At 42.8% G+C, this 20,212-nt stretch overlaps 1 protein-coding gene across 1 annotated transcript in view; it reads left to right on the top strand.

Moving 5' to 3' along the window:
* Positions 1-20,212, top strand: part of AFAP1L2 (actin filament associated protein 1 like 2) — a 67,062-nt gene extending 46,850 nt beyond the window's left edge. The window contains exons 7-19 of the mRNA XM_056850459.1: positions 361-540; positions 2,456-2,545; positions 4,503-4,587; positions 5,856-5,960; positions 7,285-7,496; positions 8,749-8,894; positions 11,470-11,581; positions 12,682-12,921; positions 13,015-13,186; positions 13,838-14,002; positions 15,898-16,091; positions 16,867-16,989; positions 19,750-20,212. Coding sequence (XP_056706437.1) covers positions 361-540; positions 2,456-2,545; positions 4,503-4,587; positions 5,856-5,960; positions 7,285-7,496; positions 8,749-8,894; positions 11,470-11,581; positions 12,682-12,921; positions 13,015-13,186; positions 13,838-14,002; positions 15,898-16,091; positions 16,867-16,989; positions 19,750-19,776 — 1,851 coding nt within the window. The 3' untranslated portion in view covers positions 19,777-20,212. The remainder of the gene's footprint in view (positions 1-360; positions 541-2,455; positions 2,546-4,502; positions 4,588-5,855; positions 5,961-7,284; positions 7,497-8,748; positions 8,895-11,469; positions 11,582-12,681; positions 12,922-13,014; positions 13,187-13,837; positions 14,003-15,897; positions 16,092-16,866; positions 16,990-19,749) is intronic.

Here is a 20,212-nt window from a genome sequence, read left to right as displayed (position 1 = left end):
TTAAAAAGAGGTTTTATTTTCTTTGAATAAAAATATAATACTTGGTTTAAATAGTGAGTTTGCCTCCTTCACGCTCAACCTCCTTTTCAGATTTATGTATATAGTTCTTTTAGAGACATTTAGTCCATGAGCATTGCCAATACTTGGTTCTCAAAGCAGGCTACTGTAAAAACCTTTTAAAACATACCATATACGGCATTTAGAAACCACAATACCAAAATAGCCAGCAAAAAGAATGGAAAAGAACCACCAGCAGTATCAAATAAAATAAGAACTGAAAACTTTATTGGCAGGTTATCTGTTTTGCTATCCAGTGAATGCTTGGTCTCCGTAAAATTACCTCATTCCTTCTTCTCCCAGTGCTACAAGACGTCCAAGGACCACAACCCCCAGCTCGATGTTAGTTTGGTGGGCTGCAGCGTCATCCACAAGGAGAAGAATGTGAGGAAGCAGGAGCACAAGCTGAAGATCATCCCAATGAATGCAGATGTCATTGTGTTGGGCTTGCAGAGTAAGGACCAGGCGGAACAGTGGCTCAGGGTGAGTGGGGAGGTCTAATGGACAGCTTCTGTCATTGTCTTCAGGGCTGTCTGAATGTCATGTGTGCACAATCACTCCGTGTGTGTGTGTGTGTGTGAAGTGCCATCAAGTCGCTTCCGACTCATGGCTACCCTATGAATGAAAGTCCTCCAGAATGTCCTATCTTTGACAGCTTTGCTCAGATCTTGCAAACTGAGCGGTGTGGCTTCCTTTATTGAGTCAATCCATCTCTTGTTGGGTCTTCCTCTTTTTCTGCTGCCCTCAACTTTTTCTAGCATGACCGTCTTTTCCAGTGACTCTTGCCTTCTCATAACATGACTATAAAATACGATAGCCTCAGTTTAGTCATTTTAGCTTCTAGAGTCAGTCCAGGCTTGATTTGATCTATAACCCACAGATTTGTTTTTTGGGCAGTCCACAGTATCCGTAACACTCTCCTCCAACACCACATTTCAAAGGAATCTATTTTCTTCCTATCACCTTTCTTCACTGTCCAGCGTTCACACCCATACATAGTAATAGGAAATACAATGGCATGAATTAATCTAGTCTTGGTGGCCAGTGACACATCCTTACACCTCAAAATCTTTTCTAGCTCCTTCATGGCTGACACTCCATACCAGCACTGAATTTGGTATCTGGCTCTCTATTCAGTCTCCCATTGTTCTGAAATGTTTAATATAAGCATGATTTTTTTAGTCCTTATGGTTGTAAAAAGATATATGGGCTGTTCATGGTAAAACCCGAGAAGCCCAGGGAAAAGTGAACGAGAAGGACTGGGAATGAGCAAGGAATAGAGCCACTGTGCTCTGTTTGGTCCACAGCTCCCCTTTCACAGGAGCAAGCCCTGTAGGAAATGTATACTCTGAATACATACTTTACTTTTCCTACTTGGAAAGTAATGCAAGACGGTGTGCTGGGAGATGTCTCTCAGCCATAGTTTCTCACTCTCTGGCGCTTTCCCTGAGCAGCACCATGAAAGCCTCTTCTTGACCTCCTTCTGGTGGAGCTTTGTGTCACCTTCACAGGTCTTCTACAGCAAATGCTTTCGTGCTCACTTGAATTTTGTGACTAGTACAAAAGCACAACGGCAGTGCTTCTAATTTTAAATTTGCATATTTTGTAGTAAGTTTAAAAGTAAGTCGTTAACGTTATTGGAAGGATGTTCCTAGACAACAGTTGAAGGCCTGTGCTTGGAAACTCTGAAGCAAAGGAGTTCTCTGGGCAAAAACAGGATTGGAGTGGCTAAATCTCCCAGACCACCAACTAGGGTTGCAAACAGCCTGGGGGTGGGGGGAAGTCCTCTCCCTTCAGTAGAGGCTTAATGTGTGGATATGGGCAGTTGAAGCTTTTCATGACTTGGACATCACATAGGATAGCCCAGGATTGCCTGATCTCATCAGATCTCAGAAGCTAAGCTGAGTGGGCCCTGGTTAATACTTGGATGGGAGACCACCAAGGAAGTCTGGGGTTGCTACACAGAGGCAGGCAATGGCAAACCACCTCTGAAAGTCTCTTGCTTTGAAAACCCTACAGGGCCTCCATAAGTCAAGCTGCAACTTGATGGCAAAAAAGCGAGTAAATAACATCCTGTTTTCACAGGAAATTCCAGTCTGAATTTAGAGATGTGAAAAACTTCAGCCTCCACTTTCCTCTTTGTTGGGGTTACAACAAGCAAATCCTTTCTGTCTGCAAACTGATGCCTTTGTTCAGGGTGGGTTGTTTACATGGTCATTCTGAGTCCTTGATCAGGTCTTTTGGCAAACACTCAGCTTCTTTGCATGTCAATTTAAAAGAGGCTTTACAGGCATTGATCTGCATGTCAGTTATCTGCAGTCTTTACAGTGCAGAACAACCTCCCCCCACCCACCCACCCAGTCTCTGCTTACAAGTTAACTCTTTGTTTTCCACGCAGGTTATCCAAGAGACAAGCGGTCTCTATCTTGATGGGCTGTGCGATGGGAACCAATATATTCCAGACTCCCAGCGGCTTAGTTATCCCAAAGTAGGTTTAATCTGTTAAGAGGTGATTTTGAAAGAGTAAGGTTTCTTCTGCAATCTTTTGTTGCCTCACATTATTTTAATTTTTGAAAGCCCATCTGATTATACAAGGAAAGTAACTCCCAGGAAAACAGTAAAATGGTTGGAACTTGCATGTAAAGAGAACCCAACCCTTGCTTGTTGAAAGAAGTACAACTGGAACAGTGACAAGCTGCCTCTGCATTCTTTGTTATCAACACTTCTTTTGGAAGTGCTTATTTTTCCAGACAGTTTGTTTGAAATTAAAATTTGAGTTGTTAGACAAAGCTGGCAGATTTAACCATTAAAACACAAATGGAAGATTTGTATGAAAAAGATTTCTGAAAGGGAAGAGTTTCGGATATCCTTGATGTAAGATCAAAACACATTAACAGGTGAAACAGGTGAAATGAAAGCCTCTTTGTTGACAGATTTTCCCTTGGCTGATTCCTGAGGGAAGAACTAGAATCTGGGTCAGGAGAGGGGATCCACACTTAGGCATGTTCTAAGTAAAGGTAAAGGTCCCCTGTGCAAGCACTGGGTCATTCCTGACCCATGGGGTGACGTCACATCCTGACGTTTCCAAGGCAGACTTTGTTTGCGGGGTGGTCTGCCAGTGCCTTCCCCAATGTTCTAAATACTCAGTTCTTAATAGCTCAATTTTCTAAACCCCAATGTTCTAAATACTCAGTTCTTAATAACTCAAAACATAAATAGTGATAAGGAATATATAATTCTTTCTCTATACACATTGAATCGTTTTTGATCCAGATTAAAACTAGAATGTTGTACGATAAATTTATCTAGACCTCACGTAGAAGTCTGGTATGTCAGAGATTAGGGCCCAATTTGTACATTCCCATTTAGGGTAAACCCTATTCACGTGTTATACATGTACAACCAGTAGGGTTGCCAGGTCTCTCTTCACCACTGGGGGGAGGTTTTTGTGGCGGAGCCTGAGGAGGGCAGGGTTTGGGGAGGGGAGGAACTTCATTGCCATAGAGTCCAATTGCCAAAGCGGCCACTTTCTCCAGGTGAACTGATCTCTATCGGGCGGAGATCAGCTGTAATAGCAGGAGATCTCCAGTTAGTACCTGGAGATTGGCAACCTTAACAACTAACATGTTATTACAAATACACCTATTAGTATGAAAGTGCCAATACATGTTCATTTTACAGATGAAACCAGGGATCAGTAGTTGGATAAATGTGAGGTTTAAATCACTTGTTAAAGAGACGTGAAAATTACTCAACTTGTGTATAAGAAAAAATCAAGTGTACACTGTACATGAATTGTACATATATTCAATGTAACTTGTGAACAGGGCTTATATTAGCAAAGTCACAATGTGAAGACTTTTCCCTGTCAATTTCCTAAGATGAATAAGCTTACTTCAGGAAATCAGGTATCTTTCTGTGCCCACAGAAAAGTAAAAATGCCCTAAACAGAGTAAACGTCACTCATCGCATCAATGAGAAGAAAATTTCACTGGAGAAAAGTGATACAAACCATAATCTTGTTCAGCATCTCTCAGTGTACAACAGTGTGAGATGACATTTTACAAATGTATAGTTGCATTGAGAAAATGCTAGGAACTAATGTTTTAAAAGAAGCAACCACATGTCACATGTCCTCAATGTTTCCTGTAGCCAGAGGCGATGCCAAAGCCTACATTAACAGGTCAAGCACAATTTTCTGTGGAGGAGCCAGAGTTTGCAAATGACTTGGTTCCTCATATCAAGGATATGTGTTCGTTTCCCCCACTTCATTCTTTTCTGCCATCATTCATACAGGCCCCCTTCCAACCTCTCCTGCCCTAATCTTGGCAAATGTAAACGGGGCTTTCCTGTAGCTTACATTATGGAGACCTGTATTTCTGCCAATGCTTTGTTGCTAGTGCATCTTTGGTGCTGTGGATCTTATTCCTGCTTCCTGCCTGCAGGTGGAGTCATCGGAGAGATATTCAGTAACATCAGAAAGTGGAGGCAGCATGGATGGCCATCCAGAACTGCAAGAAACTAAAGATGGTAACAACACACTCACACGGAAGTTGAGTTAGGAGAAGAGAGGGGGGGATTAGAAAAAGTCTTTCTGCAAGCCTTATTTAACTCTGCAGTCTACTTAGATGGTCCTGAGTCAGTTAGTGCTTCTGCACTATGTTCATTGTCTTTTGCAATTATTTGAAATAATGTACAGTGAAACTACATAGCCGCAATATATTATATGGATGTATAACAAGGCTAATGAAATCAGTGGTATGGGAGGGGTGTGTGTAGTCTCATACTGGGGGTGGTAAGCTAGTAAATGACAGGCTTTGAGCTCTGCCTCTGAGTTTAGCTCCTCTAAAGCTATAGGTTAATGTCTTCCTGGTTTGGTCTGTGGAAATTTAGCATCTTAGATCAGTAGCAGCAGGGATTTTCTTTTTTACTGTCCCATTAAACATGTAGGGCAGTAAGTCTGTGGGACTTGTGAGTAACGATGTTCAGGGACAGATCACTGGTCTGACTGAAAATATCACCCTGGATCTCCCTCCCCTGCCCACCACACATTTGATTGCATTCAGATGTGTCACTCACCACTTGGCAGGATTGCAGATGGCTACAGGGTTGCATTTGCACTGTGGTAAATAGTCACATGACAAACTGTTCTATGTATGTATGTATGTATGTATGTATGTATGTATGTAAAATATTTCTGTGCCGCCTTTCCCCCAAACAGGGTACCCAAGGCGGTGAACATCAAACATTACAACATTTCAACACTGTTTTAAACGTTTTTAATGTTGAAAGGTTTTAATGTTTGATGTTTGCCGCCTTGGGTACATGATACAATAATTTAATAAAGACATAAAAACACACATAATGCCAAAAAAAAGAAAAAAAAACCCCAGGAGGAGGAGAAGGAGACCAATAGCAGGTATGGAAAGTATGCCAAAGAGAACAAGGGAAAGCGCAGCAGTCCCCCAGCACCTGGCTCTGAAACCTGCCTTTGAGGTAGGACCAAAATCACCACAAAATGATGCCTCTTAGTCCCAACCCTGAGAGTCAGTCCAGAAGGATGCCATGATCGACGGTACTGAAAGTTGCTGAGAGGTCTGGGAGAATTAACAGGGTCACACTCCCCATGTCCATCTCCCAGGGTATGTCATCTGTGGCTTGGACAACTCACCATGCAAAGTGGGCTCTGACAGATATATCTGGCACAAATAGTGTGTTCTATACTTTATGAAGGTTGTATTGGATGTTCATCAGTATGATTTGGTATATGATTCAGAGTTCTTCTTTATTTTGTTTAGTTAAGAAAAAAGGCACATCTGGATTAAAGCTGAGCAACTTAATGAACCTTGGGAGAAAGAAATCATCCTCATTGGATGGTCCAGAAAGGTCTTTGGATACTTGTAGTAAGTAATCTGGGGAAAATCCTTAAGCAACTATTTGTATTAATCCCTGCAACAAGCAGAAGCAGCTGGCTGAGAGGATGATCTAGGAGGCAGCCAACCATGAAAGTCCAGAGTGGAGGGAAGAAGATAGTTCTGCTTCTGTTTCCTCAGCTTGAAATATTAGAGCCCCTAGCTTTCAGTGGGAAGGGCTCTGATAGGGACAATGAAAAGCTTTAACAAGATCCCAGCATTTTGATATTATAAACTGCTTTATTTCTTTCTCAGAATCTGTTTAGGAGTCAAATTTTATCCAGATAGCTACAATTTATTTTTATGTCTTAAATGGCTATGTAGAATGCTGCTTATGTTACAGAATGGTTTGCTTATGCATTATTAAGCAGTTTGTCAGCTATTACAGCACTCACAATGTACAAAGTACTTTCCATACATTCCCCTGTAATCCTTATAAGAGATTTGTAGGGTAGGCCGGTATTATCTATATACTATTTCCCAGCTGTGCCCCCTGTCTGTGGATATTTAAATCCATAGATCAGGGCCACACTTACCCAAAAGAGATTTTTCTACAAACCTGAGGGAAAGCTTAGTTTGCAGAAAAATCTCAAATGTTACAAAAATGCACTGGGGGTTTAAATTCCTCCCAAATTATTATCTGCATGGGAGGATCCTGGCAGCGGCTATGGCTGCTGCGGTGGCACCCAGAAGCCTGGCAGCTGCTTCCCAATGGGGTAGAAGCCTCAGTGGGGCCAGAGCTGCTCCATGTGAGACTCCAAGAGTGGCAGTGTGTGTGTGGGGGGGGGGGAGCCTTGGCGGGCCTGTCCAGAGCTTCTCTTGGCAAGCCACCGAGAGCGGCAATGTGGGGGGAAGCCTGTGGGGGGGAGGACAGACAAAGAGAGAGTGCTGGGGTAGGGGGGCAGAAAAAGAAAAGGTTGAGTAGACAGAGAGTGATAGATAGGGGCAGAAAGAGAAAGCGTGATAGGGTGGGGGGGAGAAAGGGAGTAATGGGATAGGGGGAAGAAAAAGAAAGAAAGGGTTAGGTAGGCAGAAAGAGAAAGAGTGATAGGGTAGGGGGGCAGAAAGAGAGAGAAAGAGAGTGATGGGGTAGGGGGCAGAGAGAGTGACAGGCAAGGGGAGAGAGTAAGAGAAGAGGGTGGCAGCATGGAGAAAGTGGGAGAGGCAGAGAAGTAAGCATGGAACCATCTTAGCATTAATAATAGCTAGTATAAGTCATTTGCCCCTATGGCTCAAAGAGAAGCGCCATTGTATCAGTGCTCAGGTTCCACCAGGAAGAAAAATGTTATCTAAGCGGACACATACTTCTTTGCAGCATACCTGAATGTACTTGTGAACAGCCAGTGGCGATCTCGGTGGTGTCACATTAAAGACGGGCAGCTGCATTTCTACCAGGACAAGAACAGAAGCAAATCTGCTCAACAGCCTCTGAGCCTGATAGGCTGCGACATTATTCCAGAGCCAAGCCTTGACCATCTCTACTCTTTCCGTATCCTGCATAATGGGGAAGAACTGGCCATGTTAGAGGTTTGGCTTATTTCTCCTTTAAAAAGCAGCATTATGTTTGGTTGTTGCAACAGCATTCCTCAGTGTGCCATACCAGAGCAGAAGAAAACTAGAAGGGTCAATCCTGATATGTAGTGTCTGTAAGCTGTTTGGGTGGCTTTAGACTCCCTTGGGTGCATGATCCCTTCCAAGTCAGTTATCCTACCACGCTCCTCTATGTTACGGTGCGCGAGAAAATAACTACCATCTTAGTGGTTAGGTTAGGTGCTCAGCATAGCCAGAAACAGTTAGTTCTGTTATAATCAGGGTTATGTAAACTGAGGCTTTACTCTCTGATCAGGATCTTGGAAACGGAAGTATTTCCTGAAATAAGCAGGCATCTGGATTAAGGCAGTGCAAGCACAATGCCCCATAATCTGAAAGCTGGCGCACAAATCAGTGTAACTTTGGTTTACAGCAGCTGACCCTGTCAGACTGAGTCATTCATGTCCGTTACTTTCCCTTGCCTTGCCTAGGAGTTGTTTTCTTTCTCTATTTATCTCTAATCTTGGGTCCTCTGCGTAGGAAGAGGAAAATGTGGCAAACTTCCTGAATTTTGTAGTAGGAGGAATTTTTGCAGCCAACAATGGGTTTGCAGTGACGGCCTGGCATTCTGAAGGCTGTTTTGTTTGCTGAGATTGCTGAGGTTTGAAGGAATCAGAGGAGCTGCTTCAAAAAGCACAATTTCCATTCACAAAACAGTATCACTCTGCCATTTTAGGTCAGGCCAACTAGATATCATTAATTATTTTTCTTGCATCTTTCAGGGCACTTATTGGGCGCTTCCTCACCTTTCACTATAACTGTTTTAATAAAAATTACTTGCATGCATAATATAAGAATAGGATGTTAAATTGGCGCCATCTACTGGTGAAAAAAATGAAACCTCACGCCTTTGATTGAAATGTGGAATAACTGAAAGTCAAGGCAGTATACAGCTACTAGGGTTTCTTTTTATGCAACCCAATAGCACCTATTGCTGCAGGATAAATTCAACCTTTAATACAGACATTTTGGCAGAGAGTGGGGTTTTTTAAAGCCTTTTTAAAAGAATGAATTGTTTTTAGATGATTTGTCACATGGGATCTTAAACACTTCTTTGATTACCTTTCCGTGTGGTGTTCTTATCCTGGTAAGCTCTAACAAATCCTAGAACTCGTTTTCTAGATTTGAGGACTTATGGAAGTTTGACCTGTGGCTATAACAATGGGTTTCCACTTTGGTTGCTTCATAGGCCAAGTCTTGCGAAGAAATGGGCCACTGGCTAGGCCTCCTTTTATCAGAATCTGGCTCGAAGACAGATCCTGAAGAACTGACCTATGACTATGTGGATGCTGACAGGGTGTCCTGCATTGTGAGCGCTGCAAAGAATTCATTCCTGTAAGTTGTGGTGGTGGCAAGTTGGACTTTGATTGATCTTGAGTAGATCTGTTGATCCCGCAAATGAGAGGCTTTTATCGGAAACAAGGTGAATGGCAGGATTATAATTGCTAGCAGAAAGAAACAGTGGGATGGCTCTTATATATCAATAGCAGCTCTCCCCACATGATGGGCATGCAAATGAAATGCACCACAAGAAATTGTAGCGATTAAAGTTAACATGATGCTGACCCTCTTGCATTACATTTTGATGTAGGAATTGGGTCCAGCCAATGTATATGTATGTTCTTTTGACCGTTGTAGCCTGGAGAAGAAATATGAAGGCTTGTTTTGTGTTTTGCAGTTTCTTCACTAGTACAATATTTTTTATGGTGAAGCATCTGTTTCAACACCACCTGCCCCAAATTCTCCCCAACATACAAGTGATGTGATTATTACACATTATGCAACGGTATATCCATTTTTGTACATTTTTAAAAAAACCTGTCGGATTTAGGCTGCCTCAAAGTTGATCATAATTTTAGAAACCAATGCACATAATCAACTTAAAGGAATAAACCAATGCACATAATCAACTTAAAGGAATAAAACAATGCCAAATTCCAAGAAATTAGAATGAAAGCTGCCATCAAAATTCAGTTCATTCAGGAATATATGCAATTTCTAGTTTTGATAATCTTCAAGGAGGCAGTCCTACACCATAGGGGACTTTGCTGGTTATGTACCAAATAAAGAGCTCTTCTTCACCATAGGGGAGCCATTCCAAGCATTTCTCTATAAGTGGTTTCACTTTGTTTTAAGCCGAGGGGGAGATCAATAAATACTAAAATAAGCTTGCTGTAAGATCTTATGTGGTTTGGATTGTGGTTTCACGGAATTTTGAATATTTTGGCAAGGATTGTAGGCAGAGCTGGGAGACTCAAGGGGCAGTGATAGGAAGATGCACTGTATCACCTGACCACTATGGACATTTCTCACGCAGCTTCCCTTGGATGGCTAAGCTTTCAACAGATAATATTCTCACAAAAGCTTTCCTGCTAAATCATATCTTTCTTTAAGAATTAAAGGAGGGTATAAGTTGTTTTCAACAGAGTTTGGATTCCTTGCTGTAAGTTCAAAACATAATCAAAGCTTGAGTAACCCTATTCATGGCTGACAAGAGCTAAAGTCCATTTAGCAGTTAATGCCTTGTCTTCTACAGGGGGTGGTTATATGGCAAAGGTAGTATGAATGAATTTATTTGTGGTCAAAGACCAGTAAATATATACTGTATGTGATAACCAACACAATATAATATCGTATAGAATAGAATATAAAACCTGTCAAATTAAAACAAATTACATCATGGTAATTTAACTATAATCTCTTTCTTATAAACAAAACAGCTATCTGGTTCATCCACTTGTAAACTTCAGTAATTCAAGTTTTACCTGCATCTTTGATTTTTATCCTACTTCATGCTTTAATAGCCGTGACACAAAATTTAGCAACTTGTCTTGTGATTAAGGGGTTTTCGTCTGCCAATACTTTTTCCAGGTAATGCTTTCTTCTGTTTGAAGGAGCAGGGTTCACCAGTGTCCCTGTTCCATCACACGGCATAACCTATGGGCGTTTGGTGGATGCGTAACAGGTGCTTCTGTTTTAGGCCAGGGGAGGACAGACTTAATGTTTCTGGGAGTGACTTAATTTTTTCTCAAGAGCCTTCAGCTACCAGTCACAAAATGGTTGCTGGGACAAAAATGACAGTGTTGAGCAGGACCGCAGTGCTCAAGTGGGGAAACCTTTCCACTGCTCTTTTCCTGAAGCAGACAACCACCCCAGATTGTCCTGCCACAGTTACCTGGATGTATTCCCTGGAAGAGGCAAACAGTAGCTTTGATGTGGGGGAAAGACCCAACAGCGCCATTCCTTTGTCATCCAGAGCAAGGTTCACAGGGAGGACGAGAGGCAGACAGGAAAGGGTGCTGGTGTTGTTGTTTTCCAGTCTAGAGCAAAAGTGCGTGGCACCTGCTCCTTCACACGAAAGAGGAAGAAGAGTTGGTTTTTATATGCCGACTTTCTCTACCACTTAAGGGAGACTCAAACTGGCTTACAATCACCTTCCCTTCCCCTCCCCACAACAGTCACCCTGTGAGATAGGTGGAGCTGAGAGATTGTGACTAGCCCAAGTTAATGTGGAGGAGTGGGGAAACAAATCCTGTTAACCGGATTAGCTTCCACTGCTCACGTTGGAGGAGTGGGGAATAAAACCCGGTTCTCCAGATCAGACTCCACCGCTCCAAACCTCTCCGCTCTTAACTGCTACGACACGCTGGCTCTCAGAGAGCCAGCAGTGGTCACTTGAAAGGAAAGGATACGAAAGTGATTACAGCAGCCATGGAAGAGGGGGAGGAGCTACTTTTAATTGTTTGGAGAATGACTGGTCACTACCAGGTGACCATCTGTCCACTCTGCCTTATACCGTCCAATGGTAGAGAGTGTATGTATGCTCTTACAAGGTGTGTGGCTTCAACCTATGCTATCATATTCAGCATCTGGCACCCGCTAAAAGCACATCTGCTGTCATTCTTTCCAGTTTAATGCAGAGGAAGTACTCCGAGCCCAACACCTATATTGATAACCTGCCAAAGGGAAAAGGGGAACAAGAGGAACTCTATGATGATGTGGACGTTCCAGAGGCATCAGTGGTAAGTAGTTGCAATGAAAGGTATTCTGTTATCCAGGGACTGCAAGATATAGTGAGTGTTTCAAAGAAGCGGTACAATGGCCAGGGAAATCCACACTACCCCTTAGACTTTGGATCCAGTGTTAGATGGTCTCCTTCCTTGTGCTGAGGTAAGAAAAGGTGTCTGATCAAACTGCTTTGGGGTAAATTATGGTAAAAAGCATTTTTTACTATAAATACTGAAGGGTGTTGCTATAGTCTGGGCTATGTTTGACTTTAAAAATAGCTGCAAACACACCTCACTTATTTGGGTTATTCCTATTTTGATTGGGTTATTCTATTTTGATAGAATCTGTGATCTTTTGCACACTTACTAAGAAGCGAGTCTCCTTGACTTGGGCAGCTGCCTTCCGGCAGTGGCAGTATCTCCTGCCCACCTCACACTGTGTGAAAACCACCCTAGCTTGGCCCCAATTGGGGGGGGCAGCAGGGGTGGCAGTGATTCTGGGGCTCTATCCTGGACTGTTGCCAGGGCCTCAGAATCACTAAGACTGCCCCTATTTTCAGGAGGACATACTTACGGGTAAATGTGTAAAAATTCGGATGAGAAGCATCATACGTTAGAGTGCCCTGAACAGTGACCCTTTGTAAGGATTTGGTGCTTGTGCTGCCAAGAACCAAGGTACATTGCCACTATCTGAAACATTATCATCCCTGTGGACAAAATGACAAATTACCATAGATGGCATTGCAACAAGGAAGGAGGTGCAAAATAATAGGGGGAGAGGGATCCTTGTGCAAAAGGCTTGTTTGGGCCTGCTGGGAGGAGTTCACGAAGACCCTTAAGATTAACATGGAGTTAGTGTTGGGGAGAGCTAGCTTTCCAGAAGAGCGTTTAAGTGTCAGAAATGTGTTTTATTTCTTTAGAACAGGCAACAATGAAAGAATTTCAATCTATAGTAGGAGCCATCAATTCATCACTAAGCACCTTTGTATAATATTAATACTAATTCCTAATACAGTAGTGCTTTATTTTCACCTGTATGACTGTCAGACGAGGGCCTCTGTCTCCTTCCTGGGTGGAGCAGTTGCTTATAAGAGGATGCCTTTAAACTTACACAGGAGGAAACACCCCCAAATGAAAGCAGAGGTGAAGGGGAACAAGACAGAGTCTACCTAGACCTCACTCCTGTTAAATCCTTCCTTCATTGTGCTGGCAAGAAGCAGGCTCAGATGTCCCCTTCAGATTCTCCTTCTTTACAAAGAGCTTCAACTAAGAATGCAACAGACTCCACCAAAGACTCATCCGCGATGCATAAAGAAGCAGATTTTAGCAGGAGGTCAATGGAAATCCCAGACCAGGTACTGCACAGAAGGATATAAACTACCCTCGAGCCATTTACCCATGTTGCTGAACTGCTAAGCGTTCTTTTCTCTTTCTGTCTCGCCCAACAGAAACATCAAGGCATCGATGAGCTGCTGCCTTCACGGACAACGACGGTAAAAATCCAGACACAACAGCAGCAAACAATTGCCTTTCCTCAGAGTGGCCCTGAGATCAAGGACACCACGACAATTGTGACTGTTGCCAAAGAGAAACTGGACCGGTCCAAGGTCATTAATACAGGTGGGTCTGCTCACTGCAAGAAGATGTATTTATCTAAGGGTTGTATGAGGGTGGCATTTATGGTACAGACTTAGGGTTCCAGGTAGTGGCTGCAGATCTCCTGGTATTACAACTGATCTCCAGGCGACAAAGAACAGTTCACCTGGATAAAATGGCCACTTTTGAAGGTGAACTCTAGGGCATTGTACTCCATTGAAATCTCTTTCCTCCCCAAACTCTGCCCTCCTCAGGCTCCACCCCCAAAATCTCCAGGTATTTCCCAACTCAGAGCTGGCAACCCAGTACAGTCTATGTCTCTTGTCACTACATTTATAACCCACCCTAAAACACAATGGCAGTGTATTTTGGCTGCCAAGTCATGGAAAGAAGCCCCATGCTTGAGGACCATGTTTCAGTCGTGGCGCATACTCAGAAGCCCCTGGTTTAATTCCTTGCATCTCCAGTTAAAGGATCTCAGATTGCAGGTGTTGGGAAATACATTTCTTTGCCTGAGGTTCTCTGGCCATTAGCTGCCAGGCACAGTAGATTAGACTGAGCCAGACAGGCGAATAGACTGGCTCAGTATAAAGCAGCTTGCTGTGTTGAAGGTTCCTGAAATTCTGGTGCATACCTGAGCGAGCTACCACCTTCTGCTTTTGTGACTATTTGTAGCACCTGTAGAAATCAAACTAGGCAAGAACAGGACAGAGGTGGAGGTGAAGCGGTACTCAGAAGAGAAAGAGCGCCTGGAGAAGGAGAAAGAAGATATCCGCTCTCAGCTGGCCCAGCTTCGGAAAGAGAGAAGGGAGCTGAAAGAGATGCTGATAAGCTGTGCAGGTAAATTCATGGCCCCTCATTTCTGCTCAGCATGTTGCTTCAAGGGCCAATGGAGGAAGGATGTTGCTGAGCCTGATGTGCCAATACTGGGTGAGGCCTGAGGTGGCACAGTTGCCTGGGGCAGGCACTAGTGCAGTGCTTTCGCAGTATTACTTAGATGGGAAAAGAGTGACTCTGGGCGCATGCAAACATGACAAATAATGCACTTTGAATCCACGTTCAATGCACTTTGCTGCCGCACTTTACTGTGTGAAATGGCAAAATCCACTTTCAAATGATTGTTAAAGTACATTGAAAATGGATTGAAAGTACATTATTCAGCTTGTGTGAAAGCACCCTCTGTGTCCTACTACTGGCCTGTGAAATGAGGCAGTTTGCTTTGGTTTTGCCTGCTCGTTTCATAGACTAGCTCAGAAACCCTCCCTTGTTTAGTTACCTTCTTTTCAGGAAAAGGAAAGGCTAAGAAATCCACAGTACAGTGGGGGAAGGTACATGACAATAGAAATCTTGCCTTGCTAAAAGAGGAAAATCTCTTATCTAGTCAGCATTCTGTTTTCAAAAGAGAACAGCCTGATGTCCCCTGGGAACTGACAAGCAAGCCATGAAGATGAGGGCCTGACTGTACTCAGAACCTGGTATTTAGAGTTCTATAACCTTGGGAAATCCATCTTGCAACTGAGCTGTCCTCCATGAATTTGTCTTAATTCTTTCAAAACCCACCAAAGCAAATGGTGATCACTAGAGAAACACTGCTTGCGGTAATCAGTTTCTTAAATCACACATTGTACAAAGGGCTTCCTTCCTCGGTTCTGAACCAACTGGCAATCCGTTTTTGAAAGAGAGATTTAAAAACTCCCTCTCTGTGTGTGCAGATGATGCAATCATGACAAATACATGCACCCCAAAAGGGATGGGGGCATTAAAGAGGATCGAACCTGAGGTGGTGTAAGTAGAACTGTACTGGGAACAGCTGTTTAGAAAGATGCAATCTAATGGAGGAAAAGAGAATTAAGTTATTGAATCTCTCTCTCTTTTTCTCATCCCAAGGGATGGCAGGTCTACTCCCTCCCTTACCTGAGAGACAAGAAAGAAGAGGGAAGGGGGAGCTGATCTCTGGCTGTGCCAGGCCCTTACTAGGAAATTGAAAGGGGTGGAACTATAGTTGCTTAATGTATAATACAACCAAAAATAAAGCAACTCAGCCTAATCTATTTAACCTATTAAATCTTATTTGAAGGATCCATATACATCCCGATTAGGAAGCGTGGCTGTCCATGGCATTGCCATGAAGGAGCAGAGCTCGATACTATAACCTTGTTTTGGTACATCGTCCATGAAAATCTTCTGATGAAGATGGAGTGTTGAAACAGGATAACATCTACCGGAAGCCTGTAAAGAAAAATGAAAATAATATCTTACATGGACATATGATATGTTACAAAGCTGGTTGTGTGTGTGTGTAAAGTGCTGTCAAGTCGCAGCCGACTTATGGCGACCCCTTTTGGGGGGTTTTCAAGGCAAGAGACTAACAGAGGTGGTTACTGACCTGTTATTATATGGAATAGGAATCATTCCATTTTGGACATGCTCTAATCCGATGCGTTTGGTGAAGTTTGTATTATTTTGTCACATGTGACCTTGGTTTGTTTGTGTATGAACAACAGTTATTGTAGAGGCTTGTTTGTTATGATTGAAAAATAAGATTTAATAGGTTAAATAGATTAGCCTGAGTTGCTTTATTTTTGGTTGAGGTCCTTACTAGGAGCACAGCTCAATTGCTATCCCTATCTTGTCATCCCCCCACCACACACACACATGCAAATACAGGAGACGACTTGAGAACCGAGGACACCTATGGCCTGTCACTCAACGTCCATTTGTGCTTCTCTTGGCAGATAAGAGCCTTTTGTCTACAAAGGAGCAAAAACTGAAGGAAATAGAGGAGGAGTGCAAAAAGAAGGAAGATCAGCGTGTGGACTTGGAGCTGAGCCTTGTCGAAGTCAAGGAGAACCTCAGGAAAGCAGAATCTGGTCCTGTTACACTAGGCACAGCTGTGGATACTACACATCTGGAAAATGCAAGTCCCAAAGTAGGTGGTAGGCCATATCAAGTAGCACCACAGGGCCCTTTGTAGCAGAGGGAACTGGTACTGATGGTTGTAATTTTCTCTGCAGCTGCTTACACAAAGTTATCTCAAAATTCAACTTTTCGGCTATAGTTTGGATCATGGCCATTCTTAACAAAAATAAGAAGCCAGAGTCTACAGCGTATTCTTAGATTTCATCAAATACCAGAAGTGCAGATTTCTGAACATTTCCAGCTGTATTTAGACTTAATGTTTTAGTCATCTCTGTTACTCAGAAGTGAAACTACCCAACACAACATATGCCAGTATAGGTGGTTTATTGTATCAAGAGAGATTTTTTGTTCCAATGGTGGCCAATCAGATGGTTCAAGAATCATGGCAACAGGGCAGAAAGTCAATAGTCCTTCTTACTGTTTGTCCTGAAGTTCTGGTACTCAGAGTTATACTTCTTCTAAACGTGGAAGTTCCATTCCATTTAGTTGTCATGGCTAATAGCTAATTCACTGGTCCTCCTGGAATTTATTTAATTCCTTTTTATAGCAATATAAGCCAAGTGGTCATCATAACATGCAGTGGCTTTCATAAATCAAATAGGACCACAAAAAGAGAGAGAGAGAGAGACCAAGTACTGTCATCATTTGGATTGGGACTAGCTATTTATCAACAATGAGAGGTCCAGAACTCTGGCCAAGGAATGCTTTTTAATCTCCCAACAGGTGGCTGAGGCAATTTATGGCTGTTGTATAACCACCACTATTACTTTGCCCTGAAAATGCAGGTGAAAGTTGCCAACCCTGTGAATGGCACAGAGAACTCACCAGTGAATTCAGCAATGGCATTGAAAAACCGGCCATTATCTGTTATGGTCACAGGCAAAGGAACAGTTCTACAGAAAGCAAAGGTAAGGCCCACAGTGAGATGACCCACCGTGTTTTACAATGACATGAAATATTATCTGGGTGTGTAATGGTGTTTTGCATTAGCTTTCCAAGAGAGCAGGTCCCAGGAGCATTGGTTAATTATACTGCTCTGAAATGGTCTCCACGGCTGTACATGTGTCACTGTGGCAATACTAATACATAGCATAGTAGTTGGGAAAGGGACAAACCATATGTGCACCATCCACCTTATCCACCTGGGGAATATTTGAATTCAAAGAAACCTACCTGCTTGGGAGAGGCCATAAATCCATTATCATCACCTATATATCTATTTCTCAAGTGTGGCCCCCATCTGCAGATATCTAAATCTGTGGATTGGGGCCACACTTACCCAACACAGATTTTTATGCAAACTTGGGAGAACCCTATGCAGAAAAATCTGAAACGTTAAAAAATACATTGGGGTGTTTAAATTTCCCCAAATTAAATAAAGCGCTGTTTACACATGCACAGAAAATGCGCTTACCATTGGGAAACTGGAAAAGGGCCTGGCAGTAGCGGCGACAGAACTCTGGAGCCTGGCTGCTGCAGCAGTAGCTGAGCCTGGGACTTAATGCTGCAGCACAGCCTAAGAGCCACCGGTAGGCCTGGCCATGATGGAGCCCAGGAGCTACTCCAGGCCTGGCTACAACAGTGGCAGACATCAAGAGCTACTCTGGTTGTGGCTCGAGGCTCAGAGCAACTCTCAGACACCGTCGCCACCGCGGCCAGCCTCCAACATAAATGGTGGGGCTTGGAGTTGTGCTGGATGGAGGGGGGGGAGAGATGGGATTTCCCGCAAGTTTTACAGGGGCCCTGCTTGCATATTCTAATAGTGACATTGGCCAAATTTGAGGATACTTAAATTCAGTGATTGGAGTTATGAATGGAGAAGAAAGATTTTTCTACAAACCTAAAAAATGCCCCAAGCTTGCAGAAAAATCTGAAATCTAAAAAGATTAATTACATTGGGGTGTTTAAAAACCCAAAATGATAAAAGGAACACCTGTAGCTTTAAGAAACGGATGCCCTCAGTGGCAGTTACTAGGCATTCACAACATTCTAGGCTTTATTTTTGTCAATAAAAGGCAGGGCAGGCAGCAGGGCCATTTCAAGAGCTGTTCTGGCCTTTGGGGCCAGGTCTGGCTACAACCACTGAATGACTTGATACCACCTGACTGCATGACTCATCTAGGCCTGGCTCCTCACTACTGTTCAACAGCACCCATCCTATTAAAGCCAGTGTGATGTAGCAGTTAGAGCTTCAGAGTAGGGTCTGGGAGACCTGGGTCTAGTCTGCCATGGAAGCTCACTAGGTGATGTTGGGGCCCATCATATGCTTTTAACCTAACCTACCTCACAAGGTTGTTGTGAGGATAAAAAGGATGAGAGGAGAATGATGTAAGTTGCTGTGGTCCCCACTGTGGTATAAATGAAGTAAATAAATAATCAATATAGCTGAAGATGGGAACCAGATAAAAGACAGGTTGGTGAAAGGCTGAGAAGAAGAGAATGAGGCAGGGAAAGGGAAAAGGATATAGAGTTGCCAGAAGGAGAGAAAGGAGGAACGTGGGGAGGAAGATATGGAAATTGATGTGCCCCCCACAAGTCCTTGAGTCTTCTCTACCATTCAAGAGGGTCTCAAGGGCCTCAGTTTTCCTAGATAGAGGCTGATGGGAGGAGGGAGGGAAAGATAACAGTAGATAACAGTATTGCCAAACTCCGGATGGGAGCTGCAGACCATCCAGAATTACAACCAATCTCCAAATGACAGAGATTAGTTCCCCTGGAGAAAATGCTGCATTAAATCAGGTACACAACAGTTGCATCTACCTTTACCAACAATTGCACTTCATCAGCTTACTAAACCATTTCTCAAACTTTATCCAGCACTCAAATCTTATTCTTCTGACCTATCTCCCATCCAGGATCATACTGTCTCGTTTTTGAGGCAGGCCTAAAATGCAAATATGAATAAAACAAGGAATTTGTTCTCAGTTGTGGCTGGGCATCACTTCCAGGAAAAGGTGGCTGCAGGAACACAAAAGATCCAAGAGCAGTATCTTAAATACATGACAACAGGGTGGTGCTCACTGTTGTTTTTGGTCCGTTATGTGTTGCTGTCTGCCGTCCAGGCCCGAGGGGGTATCTTTCTGATACAGAACATTGATGGGCAACATTATTCTTATCTAAAGAAAAGCTCTTTTGTTTGTCTGAATCTCAAATGCTTTGAAGTCCAAATGTTTGCTGCAGCAAAAACAAATAGGAGATCTGAGGCTCCTTTTGAAGACCAACAGAATCCTATTGTGGCGTTAACTTTCTTGGGCTAGAGCCCATTTCATGAGATGCGAGAGGATATGTAAAGTATTTGGAGCAATAGGATTAAAAAAAAATAGATTTGGAAATGTTGGAATATAAAAGTAGTACCTAATGTACTTGAACCATTATCACATCAAATAACGATTAATGCTATGAGCAGCCTTTCTTTTTTTCTTTTAAAGGAAGGCTTTTTGCCTTTTTCGATTAGTGGCCATTATTTGTTTGAGTGGCAAACCAGAAATCTTTCTCTCGACAGCCTCTTTTTTCCTTGATTGAGTTTGTTTTTATTGTGTGGGGTTTTTAAACAATTTATATGCAAGCTCCTTTGAGTCAGCGTATGGAAAGGCAGCCGATACCCGTTTTACATAAATACTGGATTCCTTTTGAAATCCCAAGTCAAGCTTTTGTGTGTTCTTTTGCAGGAATGGGAGAAAAAAGGTGCTAGTTAGGAAATCACAGCATCCAGAATGGACTTAAGACTAGAACTGGCCCTGCATAGACTAAAGGACTTTATTGCCAGTAGGTAAAAAGGTCCAGATCAGACAAAGCACGGCTGGCAGCATTCTGTGTCATCTGTCTAGAAGAAATGATGGACCTGGGACTTATATCAACACGGTCTTCTTCAGAATAAGGATTTTTCTCCTTTTAGCAGAGTTGTGCTGTGTAGCTAAGAGAGTTAACACAAATGAAAACATTGCTTCTAACCCTATTGATGTCTTTAAAATGTTGCTGTACATAAGGATGCTTTTGTGTATTTCTACGTTGGTGTTTTATCATTGTACAATCCAAGATTTGTCATTAATAACAGAGCATGGAGTTATGACTTCAAACCGGATCTGTTTAATGCTCTTTTGTTTTATTTTGTTACACCTGGGCCATAGGATA

The sequence above is a fragment of the Euleptes europaea genome, chromosome 5 (genome assembly GCF_029931775.1).
Source record: "Euleptes europaea isolate rEulEur1 chromosome 5, rEulEur1.hap1, whole genome shotgun sequence".
Lineage (NCBI taxonomy): Eukaryota > Metazoa > Chordata > Lepidosauria > Squamata > Sphaerodactylidae > Euleptes > Euleptes europaea.
The sequence above is the reverse complement of the archived record's forward strand: the minus strand, read 5'-3'. Positions and strand labels throughout refer to the sequence as shown.